The 20577-nt window shown below is 40.7% G+C and overlaps 1 protein-coding gene across 1 annotated transcript; it reads right to left on the bottom strand.

Annotated features, from left to right (window-relative positions):
• Positions 1-4357: 4357 nt before the first annotated feature.
• LOC135479422 (uncharacterized protein YwbO-like) lies at positions 4358-10951 on the bottom strand. The gene is made up of 4 exons (XM_064759249.1): positions 10298-10951; positions 7180-7339; positions 5944-6106; positions 4358-5501 (listed from the first exon to the last, which is right to left on the bottom strand). Exons 1-4 carry the CDS (start codon positions 10507-10509, stop codon positions 5377-5379), a joined length of 660 nt encoding a protein of 219 aa, XP_064615319.1. The 5' UTR covers positions 10510-10951; the 3' UTR covers positions 4358-5376.
• Positions 10952-20577: the final 9626 nt, after the last annotated feature.

The following is a 20577-nucleotide window of genomic DNA, read 5'->3' on the forward strand; positions in this document are numbered from 1 at the left end:
TGATATTATAATTTCGACGCCCTGGCTATTGAAATGCATTGACGCCTGCATGGATTTTTCCGCCGGCCATTGTAAAAAAGTGTCAAATTGTGAACCGCGTGTTAGAATATCGGCTATGTGTGCGTTTGTGTTAATTTCGTCGGCCGGTTAACATGGGATAAGACAGCTTATAGTGTGTTAAGGTACGCCAGCGGAACATGCATAGGCATTCAGAAAACTAAAAGTCAGCGCATGAGTAACGGTGCGATCAATGATTGTGACCTCACCATCATCAACCATTCATTCACTAGTCACTTATTCTGACTGGATGAATGACCAAGTGACAGTCCTAGTACTCGTCTCGCTACAATTAACCGCCATTGGTCTGCTGGCTATCTCTTTGACTGACTGACTGACTGACTGACTGACTGACTGACCGGCTAACCTACTGACTGACTGACTGACTGATGAAGTCACAATAATGACATAATGATTAGCCAGTCGTGCAAGTGATTAACTTATGACCTCAACCCCCATACTGACTGACTGACTGACTGACTGACTGACTGACTGACCGGCTAACCTACTGACTGACTGACTGACTGACTGATGAAGTCACAATAATGACATAATGATTAGCCAGTCGTGCAAGTGATTAACTTATGACCTCAACCCCCATACTGACTGACTGACTGACTGACTGGCTGACCGACCGACTCACCGACCGTCCCACCGACCGACCGACCCATCCATGGACCCACCGACCCAACGAAAGACCGACCCACGTTACTGGTCTATAGGATTGCTCAAAATACTGACTTGTCGTCACATATAACATACAATAACACTAAAACAATACAAAGAGAGCAGGCCCCGGGATACTTTATCCACCAGTAGAATCCCGGTTAACGCAGGAATACAACATAGGTAAAGGATTAGTGTCCAGATTTATTAATTATTCATAATTAGTTACCTCTTTTTATAATGTTAAACTGAGCGTAAAAACATTAGAAACGGGCCCATCTTCGCCAAATTACCTCAGTTATGGTTTATTCCAATTGTTTATGTAAATGCTAAATCGGTATGAAATTACACGCCCCTTAGCACCATGGCTTAAGCAGACACTTACAGTACAGTTATACAGTACATGTATGGTTTATACAGAATTTATTAGGCTAATCATCCCCATTATGCAAATGAAGACAGAAAATATTACATAATAAGCGGTAGGCTATTTTGAAACAAAACAAAAACCGATTCCATCCCCCGAAAGATTACGTAAATTTTCTAGACATTATGCCATAATGTTGACTTTATGCCAACTTTCATTCAGAGGCTTACAAATTTAAACATGTGATTTGCGATATTAAGGACAGGCTTGGCAATGCGGAACTGAAAACTGGACTGAGGACACCCCCCCCCCCCCCACCCAATCGTTCGTAACAGGTCTGGAGAAGAGAGCAGAGTATACAAAAACTGTCAACATATTCATATTTAAGGCTATCGTCACATTAAATTGTGTGGTGGCGGAGACGCGCATTGAGGGGTGAAACACCCGACAGGAGCCTAAATGGCAAAACGTCAGCATGTCTGAAAGTTGAAAAGAAAACTCATTATCAAAAAAAAACCCCAAACCTCCACCCACCCACCCCTCCCACCCCCCCCCCCCCAAAAAAAATACAGTAGAACCGTGCATTTGCAAAACAATTTGCCAAAATTCTATAAAACGTGGCTTAAATGAAATGGTGAACGAACGTTAAGTGTAAGCTTTTTGGACCACATAATCAACATACTCATAGAGGGTAAAACTAGAGCAGCGACAGCATTTGATTAATTTGTAGACCATTGACGTCTATTTATATCACCTAATGGCTGCTATTTAAGCACTTACAAGAACAGTTAAAATAAACCCCTATTTGAGATAAATAGACCATTTGCCAACAATAACACTGTTGACGCAGTTCTGGTTTTACTCGCTGGACTGTAATTTGTTATGTTACACCATCTGACGACGTATTCTCCTTGTAAAAAGAGAACTCCTATGTTGCAATACGACATGTTTTTACTTTCTGTCGATGCTAAGTTGTTTTTAACGTTGTCTTTTCCTTTAACGGCATACTTAATAATGCCCAACATAAGGTACTGGAGATTGCTCGTTAGCCTAACGGTTAGAGCGCCGCCTCAAAGCCGGGAGATCTGAGATGAAGCCCGAGTCAGGTCACATCAAAGACTTTAAACTTTTACTTTTCCTTGCCTCGGTTGGCTCTCGTCACTGAGGAGTTAAAGCAAGGAAACATGACCGGTTGGCCCTGTGTCAGTTTAAAAGAAAAGACAACTCTACATCAAATGTATACATGAATTGATAAAGAGTCACATGTAAAGTTGAAAAAACGCCACATTTAAAGTCAACAAAATGTCACTTTTTATTTTTGTGATGTAGGATAACCACGATGAGTAGCTCAAAGTAAGCAAAGTCGCCCACGCAGGGAATATCGAACGGGCTCTTAGTATTAAACAATCAAGGTACAGATATTTCTACCACCCAAGATGGCATCTGTTCCGCTGTGACGTCACCCGTAACTAGTTCACCATTTTCACATACAGAAGTAGTTTTAAATCAGGTGTTTTCCTTCTGATGTGTTTTAAAGCCATTTTCAACGAGAAAGTTGAAGTGGAATGCGTCTGGTGTTATTTCTCAAGGTCTCAAGCAGGAGGCCACTTTGCGTGGCCCTCGGTTGTAATAATAAGGGGGACCATACTTCGCACGATAAAGGGGTGTCTCGCCTCTAGTACTGACAGCGTAGGGTACAGATGACGCGACATCGTGTTTCCGGTTTCTCTAAAATCTAACACAAAAAATGCCCATGTCCGTTTAGGTCTGTATGGGCAACTCTTCTGAAATAACTTTGGTTACGGTATATTTTTTGTTGTTTTTTCTTTTAATGATACTGGGTGGGGTGTCATGTCTGGTGTCTTCGGCATGACACTTCATTGGCGGCAGCACTTTGGCAGCATGGACTCGCCATGCCATAAGAATGTGTGAAAGTAAACATAATAACGCCTCGTCATATGACTAAAAATTGTTAAACAGAACGTAAAAATCCAAGCATATGATGGCGGCGAGTGTCCGGAGAAAGCAATCCATTTCATTTTACTGACAAATTACCTGCAGAGTTCTCCAAGCATTACATACCTTATCATCTTGGCGGGCAAGCGGTCTCCGGGTAATTCAGTGTAAAAACCACACAGACGGTCGAACGCGTCCACCGTCTCTTGCCACAAAGGCACTGAGAACAATGGAAGGAGGAGAATCGGTGAAATTACACGTCCGAAACTGGGATCGAAACCAAGTACGTCTCGTGTCACACAGCGACTGAATGGTAAACAACGGCCCCGACCTGTTCCCTATTAAAACCTGTTAACTTCTGTTACTATAACTAAAATTGTGTACTTTTAAAATTCAAGTTTAAAACTTTAATTGTAGTCTGTGTTAATGTCGGTCACTTGCACTCAAATCGGTCATACCATATGGCGTTATGAAACGAGCATTGACAGTGCTTAATCACTAGAATGTTAGGCCTACTTATTACGGAAATATTTTGAACATGGAGTTAATTCATTATCCTTCCACAAAAACTTGTTTCCAGTCTTCAAATCAAGGGAAGTAAGAGTGTAAACAGTAAATCGTGCGATTCCACTGAATTACCTCCCTTACTTATTAAATCGAAGTGGACCTTTGAATTCATGGATAGGCCCACCTAAAACTGGATTGATTGCATAATTCTGTTCAACGTTTGCACGATGCTGATTTGATTCATTACATTATGAACCATTATGGCAAAATAAAATAAGCTGTAACAAAAGTTATCAATGGAAATCACAGAATGGACAAAAATATTTCCAAACTATGAATTATTTTGCACATTTTAATGTGTATTGGAAACAGAAATGTCATATAACTTTGCATGCTACATCTGGACTTGTAATCTCCTTGTAGCAACACTCTCCCAGGTCAATGCAGTAGAGACACCAAGTGCTTTCTGACCATCGGGCAAAACAGCAGCAAGAGTTGTTTTGAACGGGGTTTGAAATTTGAGTAAACCTGAATAAATAGGCAATGACTGAGAGATTTGACTGGTTAGGCATAGGACTATACTGCATAAGCGTTATATAAGCCTACATCAAACACCAATTCAACCAAATGTTCATCAATACCTCAATAATAAAGATTCTATAACCTTGGGCCGTTTTGTCATACATAATAAGAAGGCGACCAAAGACTATAAATCTCCTGTTAGACATCCATTTGCAGGTGCAAATAATATTTAAGTCTTAAATATAATTCCATCACGGAAAGAAAGTAAAAGACAAACTTCCATTAACACACTGAACGCATTGTATTCATAACGAAATAATATAACTATTCAGTAAAGAACACATTTACAAGACAGATCAAGACAAGCGCACATACAAGTACATACCCGTAGTTACGTAATTTATTATAGCTAATGAACTTCACATCAGTTATTTCATTCATCAGTTTAAATTGACTTGCGTTGCTCAAGATTTATTAACTATCTTTGCTAACACTCATGTAACATTTTTGTAACTTACAGACATTTACTAAATCACAGAAAGAGTTACAAAACTTGATATGAAAACAATATCACGCATGAATTGAAACACGAATTGTGTCAATATTCCTATCCATATTAACATCACATGGACAGATTTAAAGACATCATGATCCCTTATTCTTAGAAAGCATCATTTCTCAGTCTGTACCAGTCACCTTGGAGAGGCAATTTAAAGGCAAGACGTCATTGAGCTTTCTGTGAAAAAGGTTTCATAAGAACAACAACATATGTTACATATGTTCTGCAAATTATTTGGCTTCTTTCGAAGATTTTACACATTCACAACATTGTTGAAATAGCTACATGCAGTCGATCATCTCGTTTGTGCTGCAAGTTTCATACTTTTTACAGCATGTGCCGCTCTCAACGCTCGCTTTACATCACTGCCACCGCTAGACAAGCTTGAGATGAGGACCCTGTGTGTAGCTTAGCGTTACCACTGATGAGCAGCCATCCATAAAATTGTTTCCGGTTCCCATTATAATCATGCTGTGTACACTTTATACAAGAGAATACATGCGTATCGAGTACTGGTAGAAGAAAAAAAGGTTAAAGTAGAATTTTTGTATTTTTTGACATCGCTTCCTGTCTCATCACGTCAGTGACCTTGTCAAGATTTCTGTACAAAATACATATATATGTAGGTTATAATTGTGACAGGGATGTGACAACGTACAGAGCGGCTCACCTGCTGCAGGGAGTATGTCTAATCTTATTTCCCAACGCTTGCAAGTTGGAAAAAAGTCATCTTCTCAAAATTTTACAAAGACGCTGAACTCTGTAGCGGGAATTTCTCCGCCACTTTCTCGATGACCTTGATGAATGTATCCACGTCCTGAGCCCCCGAAAACACCCTTTGTCCGTTCATGTAGATACACGGCACACCTGGAGAAGAGAAACAGGTGAAATGTCGTGATAAATGCTCTTTGTGTTCTCACCCCCTGTCAGAATAGGCCCAGCTTCTACATGTACATGCATTGGTTGTCAGTTTCAAGGACCAAAGGGGACAGTAGACCTGTGTCAGTATACTGGTGTAATTCAGTAGGGTGCTCCAGTGACGCAGTACTACAGTCGGCATTAGGACGAGCGCTCTTCAAGGAAGTTCTAGTTGTTGACAAATAATGATGAAGCTACATTGAGGCTCGGACAAATCAACAGATAAAGCAATGTCATGTAAATTATATTTACTTCACCGTCAAAGCTTTACACAAAACCTAAAGCAGAATGATGAAAAATGGACTGATCGATGAAATTTGTGTGGAGAAAGCACAAATTGTTCATATTTATTTTCCAAAACCATTCGTCCTCGCTTCCATTCATTGCTTACCGGAGACTCCTTGTCTGGACCAGTCCTTTGCCCTCTCGTGTGTGTCCTCAATAGCGTTCTTGTCGCTCAGAAGAGCTTTCACTTCCGCTTTGTTCAATCCTGTGCGCCCAGCTATACCCACCAGAGCTCCGGTGTCCAAGAATATTCCGTCTGTAAAATAAGCCTATGCAAAAAAGGAGAAAAAAATATGAAACAGATTTATATCTTACATATTATTTGCAAGAAAATGCTAGTTTACTTAGCATTGGTAGTAAAGCTACCAAAGAGCTCGCAGGTATGAGACACATGAATGCAAAACTTCATATAAAAAGCTCAATGCATAAAGAACTGAAATCGTGAATTTGGTTATTTACGGTATTTAACATGCTCACATAGCATCAGCGATGGAACATCCCCCTTGTGCAAATTTGTGCTCTATATACATGTAAAACTTCAGATAAATACATACAATAATATACAAGATACCAACCTGACAATCTGTTTGACAGAGATTCTAATACATAATAAACTAAGTCAAGAATTCAGTAATTTGAGAGACTTAATATGTACCTGATCAACTATTGAATATATCCCTCTCGTGCTATTGTGCTCTACATGTGTGCAAATCCTAAGCTCAACACATGCAGCACTTTTTGAGAAACCACCCCTTACACTTTGTTTAACGTTGATTCTTGTACACAATACACTAAGTCAGGAATTCAGTAATTGACGGTACTTAATATGTACACACCAAATCAACGATGGAATATCCCCCTCCTGCTATTGTGCTCTACATGTGTGCAAACCCTGAGCCCATTATCTGCAGTACTTTTTAAGGTACCACCCCTAGCATTTTGTTTTCTCTCTTATTGGACGCCGACGTTCATGGTACGACATATGCTACGCCTGTACTTTATACAGGCGAGCAAAAAATGCATGAACTATTTAATTAATTTAATCTTCAGAAATTCAATCGGACATAATTTTTAATTTTCATTACATTGCGGAAGATACCTTAACCCATCCAGTCTAAATATCCAGTTGCACTGTCTTCTGTTTAAATAGTACTCGAATGAATAAGTTTACACATATTCCTAACATCAATATTTATACTCTGTGCTCTAAGTATCCATATCATCACTTTTTCAAATATTTTTATTACATCAACAAACACGGGGAACATGATGCTATTTTGTTTAAATAGCTCATTCTTTTACTTCCGGTTTCTCTTCCTTAAACCCCCGAGTTTCCGCTTACCTTATAGATTTCCTCCGCCACCCTGTTCTGGTACTTCCCTCCTTCCAGTTCCTTGGCGTATCGTAACAAGGTGTGGCCTTTCAAGGTGTTAGGTATCTTTGACGGCCTCTTTCTGAACTCTATCCCAACACTGTGCCCAGCATCCTTTAACATCTTCACCCTGCAGATATCAAGGTGACCACTGTATGACCAGATCGTAACCCAAAATCACCCAATGATTTATCCTCACCCAATGATTTATCCTCACCCAATGATTTATCCTCACCCAATGATTTATCCAGCGATTTATCCTCCCCAGGGATTTATCCAATGATTTATCCTCACCCAATGATTTATCCTCACCCAATGATTTATCCTCACCCAATGATTTATCCAATGATTTATCCAGTGATTTATCCTCACCCAATGATTTATTTCATTCATTCCAGTTTCCTGACCACCGCCATATATATCAGTGAAAATTTGTGAGAACAGCGTTACATGAAAAAAGCAGGCATGACTAAATAGGCCACTTAAAACTATACATAAATTTACTTTCATGTATTTTTTTTTACATTTTTGTGAAAAGAGTTAAAGGCGCTCAAACATTTGAATTCTAAGGAGGGCTTTATGGACCATACTATCAGATGTTAGCAACTCTGACGTCACAGGAAGTTTATCCAACTCTGATCACGATTCCGAAAGTTGGAATCACTCTTTTTACCGATGAGTAAAGGGTTACTGAAATAATGTTCCCAAAAATTTCTTTCCTTCGGTTGAACATCAGGGAAAAAAAAGGTGATTTCAAGTCAGAGTTCCTAGATACCGTTAGTATGGCTCATAAAGCCCACCATACTATTCAAATATTTCAATGCCTTTCAACACTCTTTAAAAAAAAATTTGAAGAAATAAATGAAAGTATTTTTGCTCATAGTTTTCAGTTGTCTATGATGAACCTTACTTCATATTTTAGCGTTCTTTTAATTTAAATAAAAATGAACTAAATTACTATAATATTTACTTTTTCATTGGAGTTCTCATCGATACGCTTGTCGTCCTGCTTATAAATGGAGGATACGTGATACATCCCAGATGAAGCCAACTCGACTCACTGAGTACATGACGTAATCTCATCAGTCAAAGCAGGCTAGTGGTCTGAACTTAAGCAATCTAAACGGTATGTCCCGATTAATGTATGAAATGATATGTTCATAGTTAAGACTAAATGATGAACTTACAGTGTGATGACGAAGGCTCTGTTTAACACGAACCTCTAAAAATATCTAAGCAATAGTTTGCTCTAAAAGCAATAGACCGTTTTTCCCCGGGCTCAATCCGGTTTACTCCTACCATGATGCTGGCCTCCGTCGTATAAGTGAAATATTCTTGAGTATGATATAAAAAAACACCAGTCAAATAAATAATCAAAAGACGGTTTAATTGATGAATTATGTGGCTACAGAAAGTTACAGAAATGCTGGACTCCAAAACAACCTATAACTATTTGGTGCAATTATGGAAACAATCCTTTACATGATGGTTTACTCCATCTTTTTGATGTCAGTGTCCAGTATGTGTGGATTTTTTCCCAGCGGGATTTCAGACTGGTGATCGTGAAGTCACAGCATTTTTTCCTGATCCTGAGCTAGGTAACAGTTTAATCTTGATTAGGCATTATCCTCTATAAATATAGCACACATTCTAGAGATGAGTGAGTGAGTTCTTGGGGTTTAACATCGTACTCAACAATTTTTCGGTCATATGACGACGAAGGAATCCTTAGGGTGCATGTACGTGTAATGTGCCTCCTTGTTGCATTTCCACCGCTCTTTCATCTAGTGCTTCTTCACTGAGACGACTTACCGAAGGCAAGTAAGTCGCCCCGCCCGAGCCATTATACTGATACGGGCCAACCAGTCGTTGTACTATCCCCTTCATGCTGAACGCCAAGCGAGGAAGTTACAACTTCCTCTTTTAAAGTCTTAGGTGTGATTCGATCAAGGATTGATCCTTGATCTACTGGTCCCGATGCGAACGCTCTACCAACTGTGCTATCCAGGCCGGTTTTTCTAGAGATGAAAACTCACTGAAACTACCCCGGGTATCGAAGCAGCGACCTCAAAATCAGCATCAAATCGCCACCACTACATGTCAATAGTCACGGAGAATATGCATTACCACTGTTATCAGCAGAAATGATACAGCTCCCTAGCTGAATATATCAGATCCGTATTAATATCATTTAGAAAGTAGATATTTGACAATACACTCTCTAGAAATAGCGCGAAGCTATATATATAGAGAGTGTAAGCTCTAGTATATAAAACTGACATTTACCAATATGGTCATGATAGAGATTCGCAGAAGTCGCCACGGGCCGATGGCACAATACGATTCTTGACAAAATTCGTAACTTCAGCGTGGTTTAGCGTCACCGATGTGCAAAATTGATATGTCTTTAACACAAACGACGTTCAGTTGCTTTTAGTTTGTGGGACATAACATTAAAATCAAGTTTCAAACATGCCAAAGTCAAAAGTGCATTCCTGGAACCTGACACAGTCGTTTAATCTTGAAAGCTAACCCTGAGGCATCGGCATTTACAGAAATAAATCCGGGCGGATTAATTTCATATATACAAGTAAGAAAGAGTTTAGGCTTGTAGCATTATTCCGTGGACAACGATACAAATAGCAAATATTAGAGCAAAATAGATTAAAATCTATATGGGAAGGTCAAAAGATCAAAATGTCAGTACAGGGTTTAATACAAATAACAATGTATAAGAAGTGAGCTTTCCTTGGATTGTAGCATGCGGTTTTCACCCTCAAGATCCCCACGACTAGCCTAGATTTTGCGCAGCACGGCCATGTAACTCAATGTACAGACGTAAACAAGGTACATTACTGCACCAACAATAGTCAGCTTTGGTAGACTAGGCCCTACCCACACACGCATGATTTGGACCTATATAGGCCCCGCCTGTGGATCTGAGCCACACGGACGGACAGATTACTTGTTGCACACAACAGAATTATGCTGGCATCATCATTACAGCAAATGTAACTTTTTTGCCACCACCTATATGAATGATGTTATTTTATTTCCTGTAAAAAATGTTCTTTGTGTCTCGGCTTACCTGGGACTGTCATCCGGGTACTTAGGGCTGGGTGTGCCCTCTGACGGGGTACTGGGTCGCAGAAGAAAGGGCTCCCATTGGACGCGAAACTCAAATTTGTCTTTGAGTTGCTCCACGGCTTGCTCCAGTCTCTTCTTAGCGACCCACCCCCATGGTCATATAATATCGCTGATAACGGTGACGTGGAACTCCGGCTTACCCCCTGACGACATGTTGACACCTTCGAGATTCGAACTGCTGGCTATAGCCAACGCCTATAGGTACCGCTCCGAGATGAACAAGTCTTTCCCGATTTTCGCAGCTATGTTGTTGATGTCGGAGGAAAAAGATGCTATGTCACGGTGATCGATAAGAGAGGCTCTGGATGATAGAAATCGATTACCGAGGTACGTGGTACGCTAAAATAACGCTACAACATCAATAACTAAATGATGCTGCTTACAGTCTCCGCGAAGTGCTGATTTTTGAAGCTATGTATAGGCCAACGTTACACTGGCGCCTTTTGTCTCAAACTTTGTTTCTTCAACTCATAAACCAACTCAACCATATCATCAGAGCAAGGTTGATGGTTTAAGCCATGGATTAATGGCCTGGATTAATGGCGAATGGCACCGTTCTCGTCCTCTCGTACCATTCGCGCCCGAACAGTGACCGCTCTCGTCCCCTCATCCTGCGACACCGTGGGTTGAGGCCCGCGGCGCGAGGACGTAGCAAATCGTGCGCGAATGATACGGATCGGGGACGAGGACGCGATCTGCGTCGTCCTCGTGCCGCGACCACATGATGTAGGCCTAAGCGCATTAGATTAATAGAATAATCTCGAGCGCAGCCCGCTGAAATAATTGACATGTGTTTGTTTGGGACATTCTTAGACCTTGGACTACGCCACGAAATGGACAGACCTCTCCTGTTTTATACACACGGGGGCAGATATGACAGCAGCCTGCGGATGTTAGTGGATTTCTCCCGGGCTCTGCCCGGTTTTCTCCCACTATAATGATGGCCACCGTCGTATAAGTGAAATATTCTTGAGCACGGCGTCAAACACAGTAAAATAAATAAATAAATAAATAAATAAATAATCGACGGGACAACATAGGATGGCCCCTGAGCTACAGCTATGATATAGCTGTGTGTGTACATGCGTGCATTGTTCGCTTGAGGTTTGTGGTCAATATTTTCATCTGACTACAGCAGCACGCCAGTTCCGAAGTAAACATATTGATCACACGATGTTTCTCGTCTTCCGCCGTTCATTCAGTTTCACTGACGAGGAACACTAGTACAGAATTTACTGAATTGCATGTACTCTGATCCCATGAACGTCCCCTCTCAGCACTGATTGCCACTCATGATGCAGTCTTTTTCCTGCACCTTTCTTTATCCTCCCATATCTATGTAATATATATCCATTCATGTCTATGTGTCTGTATGATATTTTCCGACTGCACCTACGATGTATGTTAATAAAATGAGACAAGCCCAGAATCATAATGTTTACAAACAAACGGTAACGATTTTTTCTCTCGCTATTTTTTAACATGGAATGAAATATGATCACTTTATTGGGTTCATTGCATTGTCCTAGGGATGTAGATTGCATATCACAGGCCCACTTCCGAGCTCTAAGCGAAATGAACGTGTCATCGTGTGTAACTTATATCTAACGTGATGGAGAGTGAATGAGTGAGTGCTTGGGGTTTAACGTCGCACTTAATAATTTTTCAGTCATATGACGACGAAGGAATCCTTAGGGTACATGTAGTATGCCTCCTTGTTGCAGGACGGATTTCAATCGCTCTTTTATGTAGTGCTGCTCCACTGAGACGTCTTACCAAAGGCAAGCAAGTCACCTCACCCGAGCCATTATACTGATACGGGTCAACCAGTCGTTGCACCATCCCCTTCATGCTGAACGCCAAGCGAGGAAGTTACAACTTCCTCTTTCAAGGTCTTAGGTGTGACTCGACCCAGGATTGACCCTGGATCTACCGCCTCCCGGTAGACGTAAACGTAATGGAGACACAGGAAACTCCTGGCTACATGAGGTGGTTGGAAGTCTGGCTTCTAACTAGTGAATCACTATGGGATTAGAAAATAAAAGTTCAAGGTTTAAGAATGACCCCGACAAACACATCTCAATTTTTGTCAGCGGGCTGCGCTCCAGATAACTACTATGGATCTATAGCACATAGCCCTTCATCACGTGGTCGCGTCGCGCGGCACGAGGACGAAGTAATCGCGCGCGAACGGTATCGTCCTCGCCCACTCGTATCGCGCCCCACGGGCCGCACAAGCGGCATGAGAACGGTACTATTCGTACGCAATTTGCCCCGTCCTCGTGCCGCCGGCCTTGGAGAGAGACATTTTCATCCGGCATAGCTGATTAGCTGATATATTTACTACTTAGAAAACTGGCTTGTCTCAAGCTTTTAATATCATTAAAAAATACTTATTAAATTACGATAAAAAATTGTTAATGTAAAATTTGGCATTCGTGTCGGGAAGACTGTGCCTCCTCATTTTCGTTATTTGGTTGTACAGATAATATACATCTACACTGGCTGAACTGCATGTCAAAGACGCCGAGGGTAGATGAGGAGGGAAAGGGTAGACATCTTAGCCAAGAGGCTGGCTCATCCAACCTCTTCACAGTCTCCCAGACGAACAATCCCATTTCCGCAAGCTTACCATTTGAGACGAGATCAGGCAAAGATTTACCCGGTTCAACTCATAAGTGCATATATCTGCTATACACCGTGTTCCGTTCTGATATACTTGAACATTCACGAAGAACAATGAATTGAGGTCTGCGTGGCCGAGAGAATTAGCACGCAAGCACGGCGCGATGACAAAGGAGACTCCCACCAATGTGGTCGCTGTGAGTTCAATTCCAGTTCATGCTGGCTTCCTCTCCGGCCGTACGTGAGAAGGTCCGTCAGCAACCTGCGGATGGTCGTGGGTTTTCCCAGGGCACTGCCCAGTTTCGTCCCACCATACTGCTGGCCGCCGTCGTATAAGTGAAATATTCTTCAGTATGGCATAAAACACTCTATCAAATAAATAAAATTAATAAAGCAATAGAAGGTCGGACCCAGTGCCAACGTATTTACAGTGCCCGAAAATGAATACAGAAGGATTACCGAGTTATGGTGCACTCTTTATTTGTTCATGGCTTATGTCTTACAAAAGCATTCAGAATAAAACGCTGACTGAGAAAAATTCACATGAATCCGTTTTTCACTGGTTACGTGTGACCATTTGTCAATTATTACACTGTCGTTGCTGCTCTGGGTTTACTCTCCGTGCTGTAATTGTTCTATTACACTTATTTATTACGTGTATGGGTAAAGTTAATAGATGAGGAAAACCTGGCCGATGAACTGCTGTACCTGGCAAATATTTAGTCATAAAGTAGCGGGTGCTTAATTTGAACACAATCTCATATTAGCGAAAATTTCCATTTTGTTTGGTGAACGTATTAAAGGACCTGGTGTGGTCTTAAAGGGTTAGTGTCCAGAATAGTTGTTTATTCATAATTAGCTCCCCCTGTATACAGTGTTAAAATGAGTGTGAGAATATATTAGAAAAAGTACAGTAATTTGAGTAATATGGCATTAAAATCACTAGATGATGGGGCTGGGTTTATGAATTTTCCCCGCCAACACTCGGTAATCTCCGCCGAATGACGTCACACAAGTCCAACCTGTTCGTGAGTCCAAAAGTTATGAATTGTCAGAGCTTCGCCATTTAGTTCAGTACTTCTCCACGAAATGGTTTGCTGTTCTGCATAAGTTTGTGAAAATAGGTCATCGAAGAACCCTAGAGTTTTTTTACGTTTCTAGACGATTTGGCCCTCGGGAAAACGAGAATTCACGACACAAGACAAAAGGGTTTTTACCCACCAAACACAGCTAAATCTTTGTCGGGTTGGTAGGAGATGAGATAAACAATTCTGGGGGCAGCTAAATTTTAACAGCAGGGAAGAAAAAGTAGGCTTGAAATATATGCATGTAGACTCTGGCGATAAGGATTGGTGGGTGTAAAACAAAATGAATGTCCATTCGTCGTTAGTTTGATCAATCTTCGGGATGCCGGTAAAATGAGAGAAGTAGACACAACCGCATTATGGCTTCCAATGACTGTCACTTTGATACACACTATCCCGTTGGTTGGCCATCTATAACGTCATCCGCTGAGTTTTAAAAGGGCGGCTGGCTAGAGGTCGCCTAGGGGAGTAAATCTATTGTTTTTGGTTGATTGAAAGTCATGAACTCAGAGGCCCTCCTGTTAAACAGGTTGTAATCTTTATACTTTAGGCAAGTAGCTAATACAAGGATACAAATCCTTTAAGGCCACTTCTTTCTTCAGTTATGTTTTGTTTATTTATATATGAAATAATAAATGTTCTGGACAAAAATCGAAAAACGGTATCAGACCCCAGTCACTCTGAAACACCATCTTTGCATTAGACACTGTAGAGAGGGGAATATCACTGCACCACAAATGTAACTTTCTGAAAAATCCTTTAGCTATGCACCTATCAAATAATATATATATATATATATATATATATATATATATATATATATATATATATATATATATATATATATATATATATATATATATATATATATATATATATATATATATACATGCAGAGCGGAAGTGAAAGGCTGAAAGTGACATTTTCTTCTCCTTTAAGCGAGCCTTAAGTCACGAATACACCTTATTACGCGATCGTTGCATTGATTTCAACAGGCTTTGTACTGGGATATTTCTAGGGTGTTTGTCGGGTATGTTTTTCCCTTGTCCATAAGTCAGTTACTGAATCCGTAAGCCCTCTAATGTAGAAGAAGTGACCTAAAGTGTAAGCCTCTTATCTGAACGGCCATCGCCGGGGTTAAGGGTCAGACTCCATTATACAAGACTGTAGTCTGTGCATGTCAGCATGCTCTTAACAAAATGAATCGTATAAAGCCAACGTTTAGTTCGTGGACACTGAGATCTGGTTAGACAACTTCATTGACATGCTCCATGGTTCTCAACGACATGTTTTCCATCAGTTATTTAACCAACACAACCTGGATGGAACTGTCCAAGCGTATCGTGATTGTATCTGGGTATATTTCAGTGTGTGATTCTTAGATACGCTTTAGTGATGCGTACAAATCCATGACCTCCCAGACAAGTTAGGTTCTCACCTTGAAAACACATCACACGGGTTTGTTAATAAATATAAAAAAAGGCTGAAAGAAAAACTCACCAACCTTGACCATTTAACCTGGAAAGACACAAGTACTTTCGTCAGAGTGGAACGACCGGTACGTATTTATTTGACTTGCTATGTGCTGTTCATACAAGAGGCCATCATATATCAAGGTCCAGCCTATACTCTGAAAAAGACTCGTGAAAACACTAAATACTAATAACATGGTTTGGAAAAGAATGCCCAAAATATGTCAAAGGACGTAGGGAAATGACCAGCAGAGAAAGCTGGGAATGACCTGCTGTGAATAGCGATTACCAAGTGACAAAATAATTGTCAAACACAGCCTAGCAAAGTGGGTTTTACCCTATATTTATTAATCACTTATGTGTCTAATCGATACACTGAACAGCTTAGCGTAATAAATAAACAAAGTTACCCCAAAGAAATTCATTTTGACGATTTCTCAAAATTTATAATACATTTGCTTATTTTTTTATGCTAAGTGGATCAGTGGATCAACTAGATTCTGGTCGACGCTCCGAGTCACCGACTCCGTTCTTCATCACAAGACAGTGGACTTCCAGAAAAGTTACAAACAACTAACCAAGCCTGAGATCATCAAAATGAATTACTTTGCTTATTAATCATTTTGTTTATTAGTAGGTGATTCGTTCTATTCAACGTCACACGACTCACACAGCGTTCTATATACGGGAAAATATAATTCCAATGGACCTGGATGGTGCTCGGGCCAGGGTGGGATGCGGCTAGTTGTTTAGCTCTAGATATGTCAACACACAACATATATATTCCAAAGCGAATATGGTCTGCAAGATTTCGTAAGAGTTCGTAAGAGTTCGCAAAGGTAACCAGATTTGAAACTGTCTCGGATGATAAGGACTCATTTCTTGAAAATATATCTGAGAAAAACACATTTCTCCACAACGAAAGGTGACCTGATGACTTTCTGTGAAGTGTCTTGTTAAACAAGTCAGATTAATAAATCATTTAGTTTGGTCCAAGTTTGACTCATGAGTCATTGAAGTGTCATGCCGAAGACACCAGACATGACACTCGACCCAGTCACATTATACTGACACCGGACCAATCAGTCCTGTTTCCTTGCTCTAACTTCTCAGTACGGAGCGCCAAGCGAGGCTGCAAAAATACCATTTATTAAAGTCTTTGGTATGACCCGAACCAGGTTTGATCGGGGTTTCCCAACTTCGACGGGGACGCTCTGACCATTAGGCCACCGACGCGGTCAGATCGATATGATTTATTTGATTTATTTATTTATGCGAATGATGTTTTACAACGTACTCAAGAATATTTCACTTATACGACGACAGCCAGCATTATGGTGGGAGGAAATCGTACAGAGCCGGAGGGAAACCCACGGCCATCTGTAGGTTGTTTGCAGACCTTCCCACGGACGACCAGAGAGGAAGACGCAGCGACCGCATTGGTGAGAGGCTCCTGGGTCAATGCGCCTCGCTGGCGAGGCCTATATGAGAACAAACATTTAATAACATAATACTGCAAATATATAATACAAGTACTGTGTACATGTATACGCATAGTTAACAGTTTAAAAAAAGAATACATCTACCCAGCAAACAGGTAATTCTACGTGCCGTTCTTTTAAAGTATATATGCGCGGGTGCTAGTTCCAGTGTTAATTTTCAACAGCTAATATGACTCTATTATCCACGGAATCCGTATATCTTTAGTCGTTGTAAAATTGTGCAAAACGTCGACGTCAACTTCATTGTAGTTCCCCCTGACAAGAGTTGTGTCCATTTTAAAGGAAATCATGACAGAGAGTTTGCTACACAGAGCTACTGAATTCATTTGAATAAAGCAATCATCTAAGAAAGGTGTTTACGAAATCCTTTCCAGGACAAATACCTCGAGCCGGTATGACAAGTGACAGTTAGTTACTTGTTAGTCATTCCTGTATACCTTAAATACCTGCATAATAGGATACGGAATGACTGCATATTTATGAAATTTCGACCACTACAGAGGGCTTCGATCACAATTGTTATCAGTGTAGTGGTCAGCACATTTAAGGAGCTTTTCATTAAATTCTGTTCATGCCCAGGTCAACAAGTTTGTCCAATTCACCATAAATTTATCTAATTCAACAGCGTTTATTTATTTAGTTCATTGTTTTGCGCCATACTCACTTATATTCGATGAAGTTCAGATTTGTGGCTGGAATTACCGGAGTGCCCGGCGTAAACCACGGACCTTCGGTAAATTTCAGACGAACTTTCCGACATGTGACATATAGATTTGCATCCCATAAATGGCCTTCACCGAACGTTAGACTGCACAAGCGGCCACACGAGCGTCATCAACCACTTATCGTCACCATGCACCCCATAAGCTGTGACAGGTGGGGAATTTACAAATTCCCTGTCCAAGTCAGGTTTTGAATCCGCATCTCGTGTTTTCGGCGGTTGATTCGACGTCATTGGCTACATTACAAGAGTCTGGGCATATATGTACATCTGAATAAGCACTGTAGTCTGTGGTGTTGGAGCTGAATTTGGACTTTCAACCTTATTCGTCAATAAGTAATTTTTTTCGCAAAAAAAGATCCAATAAACCAGGCGGTCAGCGAAGGGCTATAAACATATTTTTAATTGTTTACCATGAATGTCGAAATCTGCTCTCAGGATACAATGAATTTAATATGACATTTTTATTATAAAATTTTACTTGTGAATCAGGAATGTAACCGTGGACTGGTGTTTAGACGGCTTTTAACCTTTGTAAATCCTGATTTCAATCTGAGCTAATATAACAGTCTTTACTGGTATCATCTCATCATCTAAACAGCACAAGACGTTGTAAAGGTTAGACTTTTGTGTGCCTAAGGGAGTGGTTTCAAAAGGCCTCGAACAAATTATTTATCTTACCTGAAGTCTGAGTAACCAACATGATAGCGAGCTCAAGGTCTTAAGGTTGTCATATGTTTTTGACTGCTTGTTTCATTGCTTAAGGCTTTAACGTCGCCACCGTCATTACTTCATTCTTTGAGTCTTCTTGAAGCCGACTGGTTCCAATGGGGTCATAAGCGGGACTAAGCTTGCACTGACCATTGCTCTCTTACAACGTATGAGTACAACGTCACCATTCGGCCCCTAAAACGTCTTCGCAGAAGCATGACAACAACTGTAAATCTTAAGCTCGATTCACCTGGGCCAGGAAACGTTTGCTGTCATAAGACTTCAACACTATGACCTCAGGCCTACCCTTTGATGTCTGACTTGTACTGATTCATCTTCGATAATCAGGGTTTTTGAATTATTCATCATCATAAGTAAACATGTAATTTTATAGCCGCCTCACTTAGTGCATATGTATGTACACAAAAGCGAGGCCAAAATTTCCATTCTATTGCCTTACTTCAAATATTAGCTTAACTACTGTATAAGCAGACTTATCACACAGATTCCATACCCGATGAGCCAATAACCAAAAACCAGCTATGCTGAATTTTTAGCACGCGGTTTGTTACACACCTCTTGAAGGTCAGTGGTTTTCTCCGGGCACACCGGTTTGTTACGCACTTCTTGAAGGCCAGTGGTTTTCTCCGGGCACACCGGTTTCCTCCCTCCATAATCCTGCCGGCCGTTGTATAGGTGAAAGATGAAGTCCTTAATAACCAACATCATGACGACCGGAAAATTTCATTATATTTAATTCTTGAATTTAATTTTGGGGTCGAGGTACCGAGGTAGACGGAGTTCCCGGGGTAAACCAACGACCTCCGCCAGGCACCTGGCAAACGCCCTTAAAGCCGCGGAGAAACAGCACGAGTTGGATTCGAACATGCGACTTCACTGGGCATGAGCTTACAGCGAGCCAGAGCTTTACAATCAAGAATCTGAGGAAGCAAAATATAAATTTGTTTATATCATTGTTGATTTACGTCTTGCTCAAGAATTTTTCACTTACACGATGGCAGCCATTGCTATGAGTGGACAAAACCGTTGGACACTGGTAAGTTACTGACGAACTTTCTCACGTATTGCGTACAGATATGTACACTGTATTTGTGGAACACACGTGGTCTTCCACGAACGTTAGACCGCCCAAAGCGTCGTTAATCACGTGCCTAAGGGAGTGCTTTCAGAAGGCCTCGAACAAATTGCTTATCACACATCTACCTGAAGTCTGCGTAACCAACATGATAGCGAGCTCAAGGTCTTAAGGTTGTCATATGTTTTTGACTGCTTGTTTGATTGTTTGAGGCAAGACACCACGGATGTTGAGAGCTCGGGAATGTACAGATTCCCCAAGGCCGTGCTTGATCCGCATCTATAAAGAGTCCTAGCGATTGACTCCAGCAAAATATCATAAAAACTACTGTATAGCTTATGGGCAAAAAAGCTGTCGTCAGATGTCATATTCAGGAAAATAAGTTTAACCGGCGTAAAGAACCAAGTTAATGGATGAATAAACAAAACGTGGCTAGTATGTCGACGAAATCCACCAGATCACTTCACAAATAATAATCCATATTTTACGCCTTTCCTTGGAATGATCTGAAATTCTACAACTTAATTTGGTTATCGGGCATTCACACACCAATTTTGAAAAGAGCAACAACCCTGCGTATAGCATCCTATAGTAGATTCTTGTTCTAACAGAAGTTTGCTTATCCCATACATGGTCGTTCTGCTGGCGCAGGTAGTAAAATCAAAGGAGGCTTATTTGAAAAGGTTGCATTGAATGAAACAAGCTGAACAAACGTAGATTATATGGAAGCTGGCAAAGGGGCCACACGACGTCGTCACATCAAGCCTGAAATTTTGACAACCTACACGGAGACATACATTTCAAACTGATGGCCACAGTTGGTACTACAATTTGAAGCTGAAGGAAACCACGTTGTATTCTCACAGAAACATAACTCGGATCAGTTTTATTAAACTGCTTGCCTCATAAGAAGATGTTAAATGAATAAAACATGGTCGTCTGGAAAATTTGAGACAATAAGAAACTTTCCGACCTGCAATAATGTAAAGTACGGTAATATATTACCCAT

Source organism: Liolophura sinensis, chromosome 12, assembly GCF_032854445.1.
Source record: "Liolophura sinensis isolate JHLJ2023 chromosome 12, CUHK_Ljap_v2, whole genome shotgun sequence".
In the NCBI taxonomy this organism is placed as follows: Eukaryota; Metazoa; Mollusca; class Polyplacophora; order Chitonida; family Chitonidae; genus Liolophura; species Liolophura sinensis.